Raw genomic sequence first — 17,896 nt, forward strand, 5'->3', positions numbered from 1 at the left:
TAAGATAATCAATGTAATTTTCTTCACCATCAAACAATCAGGAAAGAGCACAGTAAACATATAAAACATACACTGAAATAAAATTTTGACACTTGTTGCTTCCCATAAGTTTAGCACAAAGTTAGACCTTGGTCTAACTTAAACCTGATTTCAGATTAACCCTATCTAGGCCGGGGTATTTTGGGAGTTCCTATGGCCGGGGGGGGGGGCCTCCCAGGCCCCCCCTAAGATCTCGGCCGTCGACCGCGCCGAAAATTGGCACGCGGGTTGCCTGGGGCATAATCTACAAGATTGTATAGTAATTTATTTCATGCGAATCGCTATTAAGTGATTATGCTAATTTATGCGTAATTAGTATGCGAAATCATACGATTCCCTCTAACTCCCTAAATAAAGCTCTAAATGTACTAATTTTTGGTATAGAAACTCTTTGTGGTGTCCTTAGCAAGCGTACATGAAAAGAATTGTGATATCAAATCATTTTCTTATGTATTATATTGTTTTTTGCAATTTCTTATGTATTTCTTTGTTTTTTGGACCTTTTGTTTTTCATTGTTTTTTCAATGAAATTTGTTGGGGACTCTTCTGTGATCATAAAAAGCATAAAATGAATACATTTAGACTAGAAAAACAATAAATAATCATACATTTATGAATTTTGGTTGAAAACACAATTTGCATTGACTTTGTACACAAAATCATGTTTTTGAGCAATTTTTGGTCTGACATGCACTTACATAATGTTGCGTTATTTCGGAACCACGTACCCGGTGATGCAAAATTGGTCTCAAAAGTTGCGCAAGACTTGAAAGTAAAAAGTCAGTGAGCGGTGCGGTAAAAAAATTCCGCACGGCGAAAATATCGCGCGATTCGTTGAGGGGGGGCCTCCGAGGCCCCCCCCCCCCGGCCTGGATAGGGTTAAGGGCCAATGTATCTCTAGTTAACCAAAGCTGTTTTTTCAATTTTAACAAATATCTAGATCTTGTTTAGCTACTACATGTAGCCTTCATAGACAAAATTCTACAACTTGCCTTGCGTCAATAGCATAAAGGATAAAGATGGGTTGGAGTAACTTGCACTCTCAAATAAGACATTTCTAATAACAATTACGGGATTTACCTGTATATGATTTGTGATTAGCAAGAACAAACACTCAATTAGCAGTGTAATTTTATTTAAACATCAAACAGTATCAAGCTATTGAGTGCAATGGTTGTAATACAAACCCTTCTTGACTAGGCTTGTAGGCTCAGTGGTATGAGCACCCTCCTCCTGAATAGAAAGTCATGGGTTCAAAACTTCAAATCCCATCCTACTCACACAACAGACTTAAAATCGGACCTTCCGGCTTCCAGGTACATTGTAATGTACATATACTCAGCTCTACATGTATTTAATTTGGAGAAGGGGGATACTAATAAATTATGCTATGAATGGATCCAATTGGAGAACAGCTAAAGTGAATACCCTGGCTTACAGATATTTTCATCATCATCATTGTCCGTACCTGCGGCGGCTTTGGGCGGTGTCCATATTTGGAATACTTCTTGTGTAAAAGCTGACTGAGTGTGGGGTGTTTGGGTTGAGTAAGGCCAGCGCAGTCATGGTCGGCCCGACAAATCTCATGGAGATTATGGTCACATCCAACACACATAGACATCTGACCACCACCTTGATGACATTCAATGCACACTCTAGCAGGAGAATGTATCATGATGTTGTTTACATCATTATTCTAGAATAGGAAGAAATGAAAAAGCAAGAATGCATTATGTACAGGGGAAATAAGTCTGCTCCCACCATCATTCTAATTGCAAGTTGCACAACACATACCAAACTAAATACATTTAATTAAAAAAATACAAGTACACTTCCAAAAAAGATGATATTTACACTATAAAAGCTGGGCTTAAAAACCATTTCAGCAGTTCTATGCTTTGTACTACTTGTAGTCCATTCACAGTGTATTGTAACTTAACAAAATTTCTTTTCTGAAAAATAATGGAATATTTCAACATCACCAATGCATTTAAAACTACATGTATGGGAAAATACTAATACTCTCAATATCTTTCATTTGACCAACATTACAAACCAAAATCATCACGAAAACAAGGAAATGGCCAACTGGGCGCATTTATGTCATTTCTATACCTTTCTTTGATCAATCATGCCTTGTCCATTCATAGTTTTTGTATTGTTTCAATTAGACTAGTGACATTCATACAATTTTCAGTAATGTAATAGAGTACTATTTAAGCAATGACATCACAAAACAAGTAGAATGCCCCTGGCAGTCTCGTCTGCATTTATTGTAGCAATGTTGACTTTGTAACATTGATATATCATCAATCAATTGATATATCATCAATCATTTTCCTTTCTTATTTATAAGAGTATTAAAGCAAAGACAAAAAAGGGCCATGGTTTATCATTCCCTGTTGACAGGCCTCAATGCCCATCTTATTTGCTGAGATAGTCTATGGCATTCTTTAATTTTCTTTATTTTTTTATTTATTTATCTTTTTTACATATCATCTGTGTTATGTTAAACAAAACAAAAGATGCTGAGTTGTAGTGCATGCCAGGCTAAAAACAATGCCCACCCCCCCACAAAAAAAGGAAAAAAAGACTGGCCCTTTTCAAAATCTCTTCCTTTTTTTGCTTTATCCATGACTGATCAATGTACATAATAATGATATCTGTCAGTAATATTTTAATAAATCATTTATCCATAAGATTTGAAATTCTATAACTTCAAACATCATTCAGGGAAGCATTTCAATAATTAAAAAAATACATGTAACTCTCCCTTACTTAAGTTTTATCTAAATAATATGGCAGGAATAGTTCCTACAGTACACTCATTATCTACAGTGAGTATGCATTAAGTGCAGAATTTTAATTTTCAAAAGTGACACTGATTCATTTTTAAATGCCAAAATAATCAGCAAATACAATGTAATACAATTTCTTGCTTTACCTGTAAAAGTTTGCACCATGACATGACTGCATGTATATGTACAGCTTTGTTTAATAGTTTGTACAGCAAACAAATACATTTATTTTGCTCATGAAAATTGGATTTTAATTTGTCAATAAAATGGAGAAAAATGAAAAATCAATTATATTAAGCAACTGAACTGTAAATATGATAGGCCTACATGTAGGATGGGGGGTCGGGTGTCCGGACACTTAATCTTTTTGAAGCCTTCTTTTTTGTCTGTGGATTACACTAAAAATACGAATTCACTACTTGTAATCATTATCTGTTTTGTTTTTTATAATATTTCCTAACATTTTGTACTAAAAATTGATGAAACTTCGCTTGTAATTTTTTCCAAATGACATTCTAAAATTGATCGTCTGGACACACAACCCGTCCGGATACACAACAACTGGGTATAAGTGTCGGGACTCTGGAGGTACCTGTATTTGCTGCAAGGGTGTCTACATGTATATTATATATATCCATCAATGACTCTTTTTGACTTGTGAAACAAGACATTTTTGCATTCAGTACATACATGGGCTTCATGGACCAATTATAATTACAGAGAAATTTATGAGCATCAGAATACATGTAGTTCAAAGGAATGATTTTGATTACCAAACTTAATAGCATTTTGAGTTATAAAAGAAATGGTCTTAACTAAAGCTCTGGACATTCCGATGTGTTTAAGTTTTTGTGTAGCAGTACATAAAAAAAATTTGGAGAGAATTGTGATGCGATACCAGGATAATTATTCTGAGTCCCGTCAAATTATTTGGCTCAGAATCATCTAGTTAAGAAGTTATAATAATGGGGGATTGCTTCACATATGCATGTAATTTCTGGATTTATTTTTTTCATTGTTGCAGTGTCAAGAGTCAAAATAATATTTGGCTCCTCAAGAGATTATAGAGTCAGAACAAAAGAAGACATGTTAGGAACAGACCACTTCATACGCTCCTCACACATACACTGTATGAACGAACAATGCTCAATAGATATTCTTTCACATTTTCTTGTCCTACTACTTGTAAATTTTATGTGCATGTTCATGTACATGTAAATGAAAATGTTGCACATTGATTGAATTCTTTGGGTGCAGTATCATCAAGAAGGCCCTACTTTTTACTGGTTCTACCCAAAGCATATACTCAAGTACCGGTAGATTTGATCCAAAAGAAAAATAAAATCAGAAATGTCTTCAAACTGCAGCCAGCACTATAAATTATCATTTGTACAGTGCACAAGGGAACGTATGGTTTGTGTTTTATGGGCCTTTCCTACATAAAGTGTTCACGACTCTACAGCGCAGGCAGAATTTTTTTCATATTCAATTTCCTGGCACCCACAGGCTAAGTAGAGGGGCCCCATTGCAGGGCCTCAGGGTAATAACAGGAAGTCATGTCAGACCTGATAATTAGCAAGGGAACCCTAATATGTACAAAATTTGGAACACAAATGAAAGGGGAATGGGTACAAACAGAATTGTTGAAAAATACCAAATGCATAATGAATTGCATTGTTAATTAATATCAGTTTTTGTTCAATGCTATTTCTGTTCAAATGTAGGGTACCGCTACCTTGTAATTTTGAAGCCTATGAATCTCTTCATTTTAGAATATAATGTAGTATATATCAAAACCTTGTTGTGTTCAATTTTATTTATTTCATTCATGGTAAATAGATATAATAATTTCATATAATTTACATGTACATGTCCACATCACTATCCATTACCTAAGTTGTAACTTGGGCATGTATATGTACATGTAGGCCTATAGTATGTACACACTGTAGGAATGAATCTTTGCTACATATACATTATTTTTGCACAACTTGTACAATGAAAGCATAAATTGGCCTTGAGGCCATCAAAGGGATCAATCACCTTGATGTTGTTAGTGATTCCATGTGTATCAGCACTGAGCTCACACTGATGAAGCAAAGCACATTTTTGATGGAGCCCACGGCCACAGCCCCTGCACAGGGTACCTGTCAAATGTCGTCCATCCACGTGAGAGAGGCCACTGCTGCATACACAACAGGCAAGATATCCATCTGAATTCTCCAACTGAACATTTTCAGAGTGCGATGGTGCAAACTCTGCGGCGTTGGCTGGCAATTCCGTATACTTTCGCTTGAGGTTAACCAAATCCTGTGTCGGAGCAATCATGGGAGAATCGTGTTTGAAGATCACATGCTTGCTTGCTTTCATCAAAAACTTCACAATAGTAATTTATTTATCTAACTAATCACTTTCGATGTCACATACTTGGGGAAATAATCAAACACAGTTCACAAGATCCTACAACAAGCAGCTAACTATAGACTAGTTCTAGCTCTTTAAATACTCTGCACTATCTAGCCTAGATTGTGATTTTTTTATTAGTAAATACTGTATGCTCCTGTATGTATGTATTAAATACGTGTACACATCTTGTAAAAAAAAATCATATTGCTACAAGAAGGGACAACCATTTTGACAGTTTCTTATGAAAAAAAAATTAACAACTTTATGATACAACTATTTAAAATTGACATATGTGTGCTTAGATTAAATTACTAAAAATAAAAAATGTACATAATGTGTTATTGCATACATGTATATGAATAAAGGACTAAGTATTATTTCACATGTAAGCTAAACAAAAAAAATGAAATGAAGTATATTTCAAATTTTCTATAATGTGGGACTTATCTACATGTACTTTACATAGTGCATAATGTAATTTATGACAAACAATTTGAAACATTACAATGGTAAATCATAATTACAATACACTAACCTTAGTAATAAATGGTAAATCGTTGTCGGGTGGCAGCTCGTGCAGGCAACATGCAAGCTTAAGGTAGAGTTGCTCGTGGCATTTTAAATGCTTGTGGCAAATGATTTCATTTGTTATTGCTTTCCTTTTTTTCCCAATAAAACAAGATTAAATTGCACCTGGTTTGATCATATAGATCACTCAATATTATGTCTGCATATGGTTCATTTCAGAAATAACTAATCACAAGCAAGGGTTTTTTTTTCATTTGTATGTTCTTTTAGAATATTTTCCTCTGAAAACCACACAAGTATATGAACACAACTTGTACACATATTTTTGATAATTGCTTCATCATTTTGGGACATAACACTAGACTTGTGCACTCTATAGCTGAGTCATTTATACAATATTTCACATCTATACAGTCATGAAATGGCCATCCATTTTCCATATTTCCTTGAAATTATTTTTATTCAGTTATTGTGAAAATTTTGTAACTTTTGGAAAACTTCCCCCCCCCCTACTGCCAGTTAACCCCAACCACCAGTTTATTGATGGCAATAAATGTTTATTTTTCAAATAAACATGACTCAAGCCTAATGAACTCTATGTACTATCAGTCCAAACTGTACTGGAAAATTCTCTTGGACAACATGGTTAGAACATAGGCCCTATATTTTTTTTTGTCTGGCCAATGTACACTATAACAGTAATGCATGTACAGAGTCTAAGACACATCATTAAATACCATAATAAAAAGCAACAATTCTCAAAGGCTCAGGAAAATATGATTTGAAGATGGTGAATATCTTATTTAGAAGTACTGTACTAACATGATCTGATGCATTTGGGTTTTCTTTTTTTATTAAGACAATGAGGGCATACAGTACAGACACATCTACAGTACATGTAAGAATTAAGAACAAAGGAGTTTGAAATCTAACCAGTTGTACATGTAGTAACTGTCAAAATAGGTTCCACTTCTTTTGTAGCAAAATGTCAGATTTTTTTATTTCAACATTACAATATGTGGTACATCATTTGTATTCAAATCTCATGCACTGAAAACTGCTGGACACATGCAAATCTGTGAAGAATAGTTTCAAAATTGGGCAAGCTGTAATGAACACCATTACAGGCTGTATCAAATTTTTGCATTATTACAGACAACATCACATACTAATAATATAACCAAGGAAAATATTGCTTATTGCGATTGCTACAAGTGCAGTCAAAATGACTGTTGACACAGTTTAAAGTAGAAAGATTGGCATATTGATTTATGGTACAATAGTTCATCATCACTAAAAAATCATTATTTTTAATGAATGTCAATAGAGATGCATATAAATGCTTAAAAATATCAAACACGATGTATTCTCTGATTCTCGCCTCTCTTTGATAAGATTTGCACCTATCGTAAACATAAATACACATGTTAGGTGTAGTGTACTCTTCATTTTCATTGCATTCTTCCCCCTTATACTCTAAATCATGCCCCATCTCTTTCTTTCTCTCTGTATGTCTCTCTATTTTTTCCCCCTCTACATCCTCTAGAAATCATAATTAGGTACTAAGGTATCCACATCTATACACTCTATCAGGGCATGAATTAATCCAAGGTCACCAAGGCCACGACCTCTGATGGTCTATTGATTGGCCTCAATGCCCCTCTCATCAGCCTCGGATATTTGTTGTTCCTTTTTTGTACTGCAATATAGAGATACAGTATAGTGCCCCATAGCAACATGACCTCGCCCTCACAATATCATATCAAAATTTTAAGGCCTGCTCTATTCACATCACACAAATACAATTGCCATTTTACTTGAGAAAAAAACACCCTTCACCGCATACTTCCAACTCACCTGTCTGGAGTGCCTTAGAAGATCGGCATTGCCTGCAGACTCCAGGCCCGCGCTCATGCCAGAGTCTGGTGGTGAGTCTAGCTGTATGGTGACAGGTCCATCGTTCTGTATATGAACTTGCATGTGTGCTCCAAATTGACCATCTGCCAATTTAAGTATGAGAAAGTCACTCTACACAGTAAATATGTGAACGTGCACACCTTCATGACAGGGTTCGTATTCACTTTGTCAACTACACGTATGTATATTGGGCAGAATATCATCTACATGTAACACCATCATGGCTAAACCAACTTGGTCTTTCAATTTGATCTGATTGCCAATTAGTCCAACCATCACCACATACTCACTAGGGCTAAGTAACTATCAATTGGTCTAATGTCCACTCTGTAGTCCTAGTGTCACTGTCAACATACTTTTTTGCACATCATCAATGATAATTTGGTTCGTAATCAAGTTCTAACATCTGACATTTGGCAAAATAGGCATAAATTAAGTAGTATACATTGTACATGCATGTATACATTATCTTGATTGGAAATTGGGAAAATGGTTAAACTGGCTATCTTTTAAAAGACAAACTGGTTGAAGATGAGCTAGGATAAGACCATGTGGGCATTGGACTAAATGACAATAATCTCAAGTGAGTTCCAAACTCTTACGAACAAGGCCAATGGACCCATCAATCATACAAAGTTTGAGCCACCATGACTCCTGTCAAATTATGGTGTTCTGAGGTAACAAGTGATGGCATCCTAATTTGTGCTATTTAATTCTGCCTGGATGTAAAACACAATATTCACATTCAAATTCAAACCTTAAAAATCTGTGAAATTAAATTATAGAAGTAGGATTTGCAATATCTATTTTGTAATTTTCTTGTCCAGGTGCATCACTGTCTTGTGCATCACTGCCTTGCACTCTTTCCATCACAGTGGGTTGAACATATACATTCATATCTCTACTGTACTGCATGTCATCAATTCAATGTGACAAATGGTGCAAGATGTATCTAGGCATTGCCTCCTCAAGGAGACATCATGAACATTTAACTGCAATTTTTAGAAGGAAATGTTGAGAAGGTGTGACATGCTTCAACATTCTGCCTGTGATCCCAATGGTTATGGTTCAGAAATTTACTTTGTTACATACACTGCAACATAAGAATTTAAGATCTGAAGATTAGGAAAGTCCATGATTATTTTCAAATAGATTATCAATGTGTTAACATAAGGTCATGACATCCAAAATTTATACATGCATGTGTACACCAATTGTAGATTACACAAATACTTGTCTCCAGAGCACTTCAGGGGCCAGTTTCATAAAAAGTTGCAACTGTTGTAACTTTGCCATTATGGCAACTACCATGGTAACCTTGATTTTGATTGGCTGCTGAGCCCTGTTGCCATGGTAGTTGCCATAGTAGCAAAGTTACAACATTTGTAAGTCTTCATAAAACGGGCCTGATTTCACTAATCAATTTCAGAAATCAATTTCATTCCATAATCATATTAGATACAAAATAATGGCTCTGAGGAACATTGAAATCCCAATATTCTTTATTGTTTTTCTACCGGTTTTCAAGTGTTAAAATTTCGTCTCAAATTCCATCTATCAAAATAGTGAATTCTGTCCAGGAAAGATGGCATAGGCATCAAGAAAATTATATTTCTAATGACTCAGCCATCATTTTATCAATATACATGTACATGTAGTGTCTAGTGATGACATGTCAATAAACAATACTCATTTATAATGATAAAATTAGTTAGAATTGCTGCTCAACTGATAATGCAAAAAGACAAGCTTACCTTTAATCTTATCAGGGTGATAATCCTCTCTCAACATATCAAGAAATTCATTGTAGTATATTTGTGACTGATCACCTGGCATTGCCTGATGAAAATCTGGTTTATTACCCTTCAGTATAGAGTATAGTGTAAACTGAAATATAAAACAATAGATAAATGCAAACATAAATAAATGCAAAAGAGCTATGAAACATGAATCACTGAAATTTAGAAGGATCATTTTTCAAATCTACATTGTAAAAAGGGCATTGAATTGCCATTATACATGTATGCTTGCCTACACAAAGCGAATATTATTATTATTATAGCGTTGATAACAAAACAATTGGAATATATGATTTTTTTTAATCTCTAACAGCATAACGTTTAAATGGAAAATATCAATCATAGCAAAGATTAAGAAGGAAATTGTGCATCATAATTATCCTTCATTCAAAATAATAATGACCTACAAATGAATGAATATCTTTTCACTGTCTAATTAAAGCCAAGGGGCATTTTAGAAATCCAGTTCCTTGAAACTAACAAAAAAATTCTTTGAAGAAATGATTTTTCTGAAATTCAACTTCCATTTCAAAAATACAAGATTAATCTCTGATCTTCATTCCTGCCTATCCATTGATCAGAGTAAAAATGCCTGAAGTGATTAATTTGGCTTAAACAGCTTTACACAAATCATGGTCATAACTGCGATGCATGGCAAAGGTAATGGCAACAGGCTATGTTCATCTCCAAAAACTCAGACAATGCAATATGAAAAAAGACTGCAAAAAGTTTAAATGTTTATATACACTGTAGCCCTAATGACAATAGAATTAAAAATGAATCCAACATACCTGACTCACACACAGGATTTCCAGTTGTTTGTCTCTGACACTCTTTGCCCATCTTTTGTCATTTTCATCATCAAACAATCTCAGGTTTAAAATCTTCCTGACTCTGAGGGGAAAAAATACAAATAATTTCAAAAGAATTAACAACTGGCTGTGATTTATGCCTTAATCTTAATAACTGTTTTTTAATATACATACTTCAGTGTGACAAATGATATGCCCATCACTTTACTTCCTCTTCTTCTACCTTAACAGTCTGCCTTTAAAAAGAAAGCCTACCCACTTGCCTTCTAACACTTCATCCTCCTCCCAAACCATGTCCTTCCAACTTTGTTATAGGGTTCTCCAAACCCTATTTTCATGCAGCTATACCCCAGAACTGAACTTTTTTCAACAAAAAACAATATCCATGCACCTACATGTATGACCTGTACTTAGATTTGCCTTTTCTTACAGCTGAGAGCTGTTGGTCACTGTCACTGTTCGGAGGAGGAAGAAGATACATTTTTTCTGACACATACTTAAGTCAGAATACAGAAAAGTTGATTTTAATGAAAAAAAAAATTAATAACCAAACGAGCTTAAAATTGAAATTTCCTGAAATTACATTTAGATGCAAAATAAAAGCTTCAAATTCTGAGATTTTGTTATCAAAAATTGAAAAAAGGTTACAAACACATACTAGTTGTATGCAGATGATATATGAAAGATAAAATATTCAAAATACTTGGCTCTCTGCATGTTGCATTACAACTTTTTAAACCTAAATGTACATGTATATCATCATTCAATTAGAGTTTCCTTGAAAAAAAAATCTGCAAAAGATGAAACATTGTATAGGTGTATTTTCCAGGAAGACATTTTTAACCTGTGGTGATACCCCTGGCGATGTAGGTTTGGCTTAAAAGAAGAACCTAACTATACTCACATGTATTCTCTTTCTTTAGGAGTGTCATCTTTTGATATTCCAACAAGAATACAAAGCCCTCTTCCGATGCTACTTATCAATTCATCACCAACTGTAGAAAGTGATGCAGTGAAAGAACATAAAAAAGTTACAAAACAGAGTGCCATCAGAGTTGAACCAGCATGCAAAATGTATAATTTAACTACATAATTATGTAGACCACATATCGAGGCAATTTTTTTCTCCAAGTCCACGACATTGTTTGATATCGATAGTATCAGCAAAATATTTTTAGTCTTCTTCATCAATTGGATCTTTTATTACAGAATGAAAAATATTCATAAAATCATAAATTTGTTAATTTACATCCCAAGTCAGGAATTCATCCTTCGTTCCATCTTCAAATTTGACATACATTATTTTGTTCTTATCTCATCCTTCATTCCATCTCCACTAACATTGTTCATCTGTCATAGCAACGGCTTTTCACCAGGTTCATTGCATCTCATTCTCTAAATCATTTGCCCTCAGTCATGCTTCCTAGTTTTCCATTGCTTTTCTACTCCACATGGCCTTATTTGTTTAGTTCTCATTCAGTTCCATCTCATGATCACCCCTCTTTGCTTTAATTGGTTCTTATTTTTTAATAGGGCTAGTTCAGTTTTTAAATGGTCTATACCACTTTTCTTTTATTTGACAAGTTGAGTTGATTAATGATTTAATAGAGTGCATTGGGACATGTGATTTTTAGAAAAGTAAAGTGAGTGCCGACCTGGAATTCGTCTTTTTTTACATCTGAGTTATGTGTTCACCTTCTTCCGTTAGGTTTTTATTATATGTTTAATACTAATAGGAGAGATTTAGTGATTGACTTTATTGTAAACAGGAATGCACATGAGACTAGAGATAGCTTTATTTCATTCTGTTACAGAAGTTTATATAAGCTTCAAGAATATAAAAAATATTAAAAAAAATATGTTAAACCTTTCATGAGTCGAGATATTATATAAATAGTGAATAGGCATGAGTGCGAAGGTGCGAGATTTCACATAAGTCAAGGCTCCACATTAACTTTTTTTGGTGGTGGCCCATTTGGGCTACCAAAACCTTCATATAATATTTTTGGTGGCTCGATATTAAAGTTTGGTGGCCCGAAGAATAAGAAAAACATTAACAAGTGGAGCGCCACTGGCAGTCTCAACTGCATTACGCTATATAGCAGCAGCGCTGACTTTGAAAACTACTAAGAAATAATTATTCACAAAAAAAACATATAATGATACAATACTACGTGCATTGACCCTAAATTACATTTGACCTTGATCATGTGACCTAAGACTTGTCAGTGATACTTGATTACCCCTATGTCCACAATTCATAAACTATATCCGTAAACTTTGAAAGTTATGACAGCAATTTAATAATTACCTCCAACATGGCCAAAGTTTATTGACCTTAATGCTCTTTTCAACTAGGCATAGTGGAGTTGAATGGTGTGTCTCTTTTCACTGAATGCGAAATGTCACACCATTGCAAGAATACAAATATGTTGTAAGCACCTCAAAAGTTAGCAAAAATATGAATAATCAATATATTTCTTACGTTAATCTGTGAAAATAAACAAGAAAATTATGAAAGCGAGAACCAAAATCCCCAAAATGCACATCTGATCTGCAGCAGCAATGCATGTTTAGCCAGTAAGCCCTACTATGCCCTGCTCATTTTGCACAGGACTGCATTTACTATTAAAGCGCAATGCATCATAATTTTTATGACGTCACCTTGTTCCTGATCATGTAGCAGTACATAATGGACGGTACATTTTGGATGGTACATGTGCAATGGTACAAATGTTTGATATTCAGCCCCCATTTGCATTTGTACCACAAGCTAAACAATTTATTGCTTTAACAAGGTACATGTATAATCTATGGTTTAAAATGCTAGATATTTGTATGGACTTTCCAATTTAACCCTTTCTTTAGGTAGAATGAACTTAATATGATTTTCTTTTAACTTCATTTGTGATGGATTTATAAGCTACAAACCTATAGATCTACTTTGAATTCATATTTAGTTATTTTGTTACTGCAGATATTATTTTGTTTCATTAATCAACTTAATACCAACAATTTTTTTTCAATATCTTCTTTATCTTCATATCGTGATATGCATGCGTCTTGTATCTTGGCAAAAAAAACAAAGAAAACAAGATGGCGACGTAAAGATTGCGGCAAGTTTTCCCAGTCTAAACATAATATTTTTCTTGTTTTTAAATGAATTCTTGTTTAAAAATGAAATCAATATTGTAGAAATGTCGGAAATAAAGTTGTATTCGCTGCTAGAATCTCCCAGGTGAGGGGAGGGGGGTACTCAACCAAAAAAGTGGTAGGTATGCGTCGCGGGCGAGACGAAAAACGGAGGCATTGGAGCAGGCTTATTGTAAAAAGGGAGGTCCTTGGAACAGGCTACAATTTTTTGTGAAAACAGGAGTCCTTGGGACTAGTCTCCAGCGTGTGAGTGCGTACATGCATCCCTATAGAACGGGCATGTGCATGCATTGCAGCTAGCACGGCGGCATGGGTGCGCCCATGCAGAGGCGATGGTCGGAAAGTGCTCTGCAGCCACTTTTTACCAAAATGCAGCTCATTGTAGTGGACCAATGGGGCCGGAACAGCATAACAAAAAATACGCAAAGGTTTGAAATGGATTTCTTTCTTCTTTTTTCTCGATAACAAGAAAATGCTATGCTTTGGAGAGGCTTTCTTTATTCTTTTTCTCAATTAGATAAAATATTATGCCTTGGAACAGAAATTTGAATGTAAAAATGGGGGTCCCCTCTATGGCACATACCCACCACCATCTTCGTACCGCCCATCTTTTATGATGTGCTGTATGCGGGATATTTCTGAAATGTATGATAGACAAATCAAATTCGTTAGCCAGCATTTAAATTAATTTGTATACAATTTCATGATCACATCATTCCCGAGGGGGTCACTCTCCACATGGACTGCTACTACATGTACATTAACTAAATTTGCAACCCTAAATGGCGTAAAAAAAGTCACCCTAAGTGACATTGACAGGGAAAAGCCCCTAATTCGATACCCTAAGTGGTGTAACATATCAAAATCGATTAATTTGATACCATACTGATTACTGATGTTAAATTGATGTTACATACAACAGGTATTAATTCCCCGCATTATTTTAAAGTTATTGCAAGTAAGGCCAGCATAATTTTCTCTCAATGACATCTCTCTTAGCCACTTTGAATAGCCATCTTTTAGCCTAAACTAATGAATGCAAGTGGAAGATGTTGCTTGCCTTGACTTACCATTCGTTTTACCAATTTCATGAAATTTTCATCAAAACTTGAAAAAATTTAATCCACACCAGTTAATGTGCTATAAAATACATATATTAATTAAACCTGTATCTTCTCCTTTTTTTATTGATAATAAAAACAAATCAATATAGGAATCCCCAGTATGAATCAAACAAATTGGTAGACTAAAGGCCAAAACCCTACATGTAGGCATGCTGCCAAGCATAGAGCCGGGTGTAAGACTAGAGACCAATTAGCAGGGGTGTGAGTGGTCACAAATAAAAAGATCTGGAAAAAGCTGAAGAATATTGAAAAAATCTGAAATAGAAAGAGCTCCCATACTTTTTGTACAGAGGAAGCCAATTGCTGAATTCAGATAAAAATCTGAACTCTCACACCCCTGAATTAGAGACTATACTGTACGGGGGTATTCACAGTGTGCCGCACTCGACCCAGGTGAGGTGAATGGGTACCCGGTAGGATTTATTCCTTGAACGCTTTAGCGCCTATTAATATAGCGGCTCAGCTACAGCTACAGCAGGGGTAATAATATGATACCAAGTATCAAAGCGCAGTTGAGTATATATGCATATACATGTAAAAACTGCGCTATATAAATGGACATATTATTATTATTATTCTCTCATAAATGATGCGCTGGCTGGTGTGTGCAAGGATTACAGTATTTTGTATCCGTTAAAATCACGCCCTTCATGGTGTAGGTCTGCTCCCAAATCTTCTCAAATTTGCAACCCTAAATGCTGGGAAATGGCACAGATCTATTCTTATTTGGAACCCTCAATGGCGTAATCTTCATAACCAAATTAGCAACCCTAAATGGCGTGACGAGAGAGTGAAGTCTATCCTAGACGGTGATTTACCAGCAAATGGTCCTGAAATGCAACCCTTTTTGTCAAAGACGTAGACGCCGCCCAAGTGCCTGAAACAGGACCCTTTTCGTCGTTTTCGACACTTTTTCTGGACGCAGGTGCGTAGCAGGTCATGTGGAGAGTGACCCCCCTCCTCCGGGACATCATTCTATTTTGTTTACTTTAACGGATGTATGAAATAGGTTTGCAGGTATTTATCTAAAATGCGTTTCACATTGCGCATCATAATAAATGGGTGACACGAAAGACAGTTCTTGTAATTTCCCTTTCGTGCAATTGGCCCTAGAGCTAACGTTACCTAGGGTCTAGATCTAGAAATCCAGATCTAGATTTTAGTGTTAGACGGAAAGTGGAAATCTCGGGGGCAAAAATTTCAGGGTTTTTTGCAGTACACGCACTAGACCAAAACCTGCGGTCTCTGTTATGTTGGTTGTTAAGCTGAACTCCGTTGGCTTCACTCACCAAATACAGAGACCGAAGTTCTTGCGCGATCTGTACAAGGGACTCAATGGCCATATGTTTATGTACTACATGTAAGTTCAGATAAACAGATGTCAAGTTCAAAGACCAGCTGTGCGTGAGATTTTCTGTGAATCTGAGTGAGATCACAGACATTGTGTACAATATGGGAATAGGCTGTGATCGTTGCGTGAGACAGAGATTTGAGGGGATGAACAAGAGTCCAAAATGCTTGAGTCTCACTCTCACGCATAATGTGTGAGACTTGTAGCTCTGGTCCGGATAAAACAAAACAGGGAAGTGAAGTTGCGTGACAGCCGAGGTAAGTCACTATTTCTGTTCCTTTTAACTTCATTTTTTCCCCGTTTTGGGGCAATTAATGCCAAGAGGGAATATTAATTTGCAATTCGGTCGCGTTAATTTTCAAAAGTTTGATTCATTAAAGACAAAAACTGAAGAGCCCCGACGGGAGCATTTAGCATTGTTGTTAGTCCCGTAATGGTGGCTACACGATAGTGAGCCGTCTGTGTACGAGGAGAAATTTTTGAAAAAAAAAGAACAAAAAAACTCCTCGAAACGGCTACCAGCTGTCTAACAAGTAACGTTATTGCACGCACATAAATGGGAGCAATCCCTGACTCCGTCTAGTCCGTGGAGCAGGGGCGTTGATCCATTTTTCAGATGGGGGGGGGCAAAATCATGAATCAATTTTCCAAAGGCGCTCGATCACACAAAACAAACAAACTCACACACACACACACATATATATACATCACCAGCAGATTAATGCGAGCGCGAAGCGCGAGCTAAAAATTTTGATATTTCGATCTGAAAAAAAATGAGTTTTGGACATTTTTAATAAAAAACAAGATATATATATATCCAACAAAAGATTATTGCAAATCGAAGTAGGAGTTCTTTTGAGGTTTAGAACTGAAGAGGGACCATATTCACCTATCTATCATGGAGAGTATGGGTTTTGTTACAGAAATGATGAGAGCGCGAAGTGCGAGCTGGAAATTTTTGATATTCCAATCTGAAAAGAGGACATTTTGAGCACGATTTTAGAAGAACGAGTTATGTATCTGCAATCTCGCTTGCTGATTTCTGTGTAACATTACAATCTTATTTTATTTTTAGCACATGCGGAATTATTGGGGGGCAAAACGATGTTTGCCCCCCCCGCCCCCCCAATTGGTGGGGCGATCCCCCCCCCCATAATCGAGGCCTCTGCCGTGGAGAGCTAGAGTAAGCTCACATTCATGACATTACTATTAGTGAATGATATTCACACTCTAGGAGCCTCTGCTGCCCCCCGTGGTCTGAGCTGAGCGATATACGATGAACAAAAGACAGTTTCATGCAACACTAAGTAACAGGCCCCAGCGCGTACCGTTAGGCAGTCTACACAAACACACACAGCACTTCCTTTATTTAGTTCCAGTTTCACATTACAACAACATGAACTAATATTGTTCGACATCAGTAACGTAACACTTACAGGATTTAGGGCATGATTATATCATTTATTTGAAAACAAATGAACTTACCAGTGACACTAGCTTTGGTGACTCGTTGAATTATTGTCCTCATTTTTGACAAATTTTAAGAATTTACAGTCATTTGTCAGGCCTCTATGCTGTCCGCCGGCCCTACAGTACAGTACAGCTGCATACATATACATTACGCGCTATACAGCAGGGCGCGCGGATCGGAGTGAACTGAAATTGTGGACAAGTTATCAGGCTAAAAAGTTGATTAATTAAAAAAAAAGGTTATCATCCCTAATCCTGAGGGGGACCCGCGGGGAGACATTTGATTACGCGTCCCCCTACCATTGGCGGAGGAGCAGAGGATTATCTTTTGTTGTTGTTGTTGTTGTTATTTCGGTAAACTAGTCAGTTTTTACTATTGTTGCCTTATGAATATACTTTTTTTCCAAAGTATGATAATTTCTTTGTTCAAATTATGTCAGTTCGAAAAGTGAAAGAAAGAAAGGAAAGAAAAGTTCTCAGGAAATCGTGCAAGACCACC

The 17,896-nt window shown here is 35.9% G+C and overlaps 1 protein-coding gene across 1 annotated transcript in view; it reads right to left on the reverse strand.

Annotated features, from left to right (window-relative positions):
* The window catches only part of LOC121418807, a 29,884-nt gene extending 12,345 nt beyond the window's left edge, over positions 1-17,539 (reverse strand). Inside the window, exons 1-7 of the mRNA XM_041612954.1 lie at positions 17,413-17,539; positions 11,204-11,294; positions 10,279-10,381; positions 9,443-9,575; positions 7,629-7,771; positions 4,881-5,147; positions 1,508-1,735 (exon numbers count right to left, since the gene is read on the reverse strand). Of these exons, the coding sequence (XP_041468888.1) occupies positions 1,508-1,735; positions 4,881-5,147; positions 7,629-7,771; positions 9,443-9,575; positions 10,279-10,381; positions 11,204-11,294; positions 17,413-17,455 (1,008 nt within the window). The 5' untranslated portion in view covers positions 17,456-17,539. The remainder of the gene's footprint in view (positions 1-1,507; positions 1,736-4,880; positions 5,148-7,628; positions 7,772-9,442; positions 9,576-10,278; positions 10,382-11,203; positions 11,295-17,412) is intronic.
* Between the last annotated feature and the right edge of the window lie 357 nt (positions 17,540-17,896).

Source organism: Lytechinus variegatus, chromosome 7, assembly GCF_018143015.1.
Source record: "Lytechinus variegatus isolate NC3 chromosome 7, Lvar_3.0, whole genome shotgun sequence".
NCBI lineage: Eukaryota > Metazoa > Echinodermata > Echinoidea > Temnopleuroida > Toxopneustidae > Lytechinus > Lytechinus variegatus.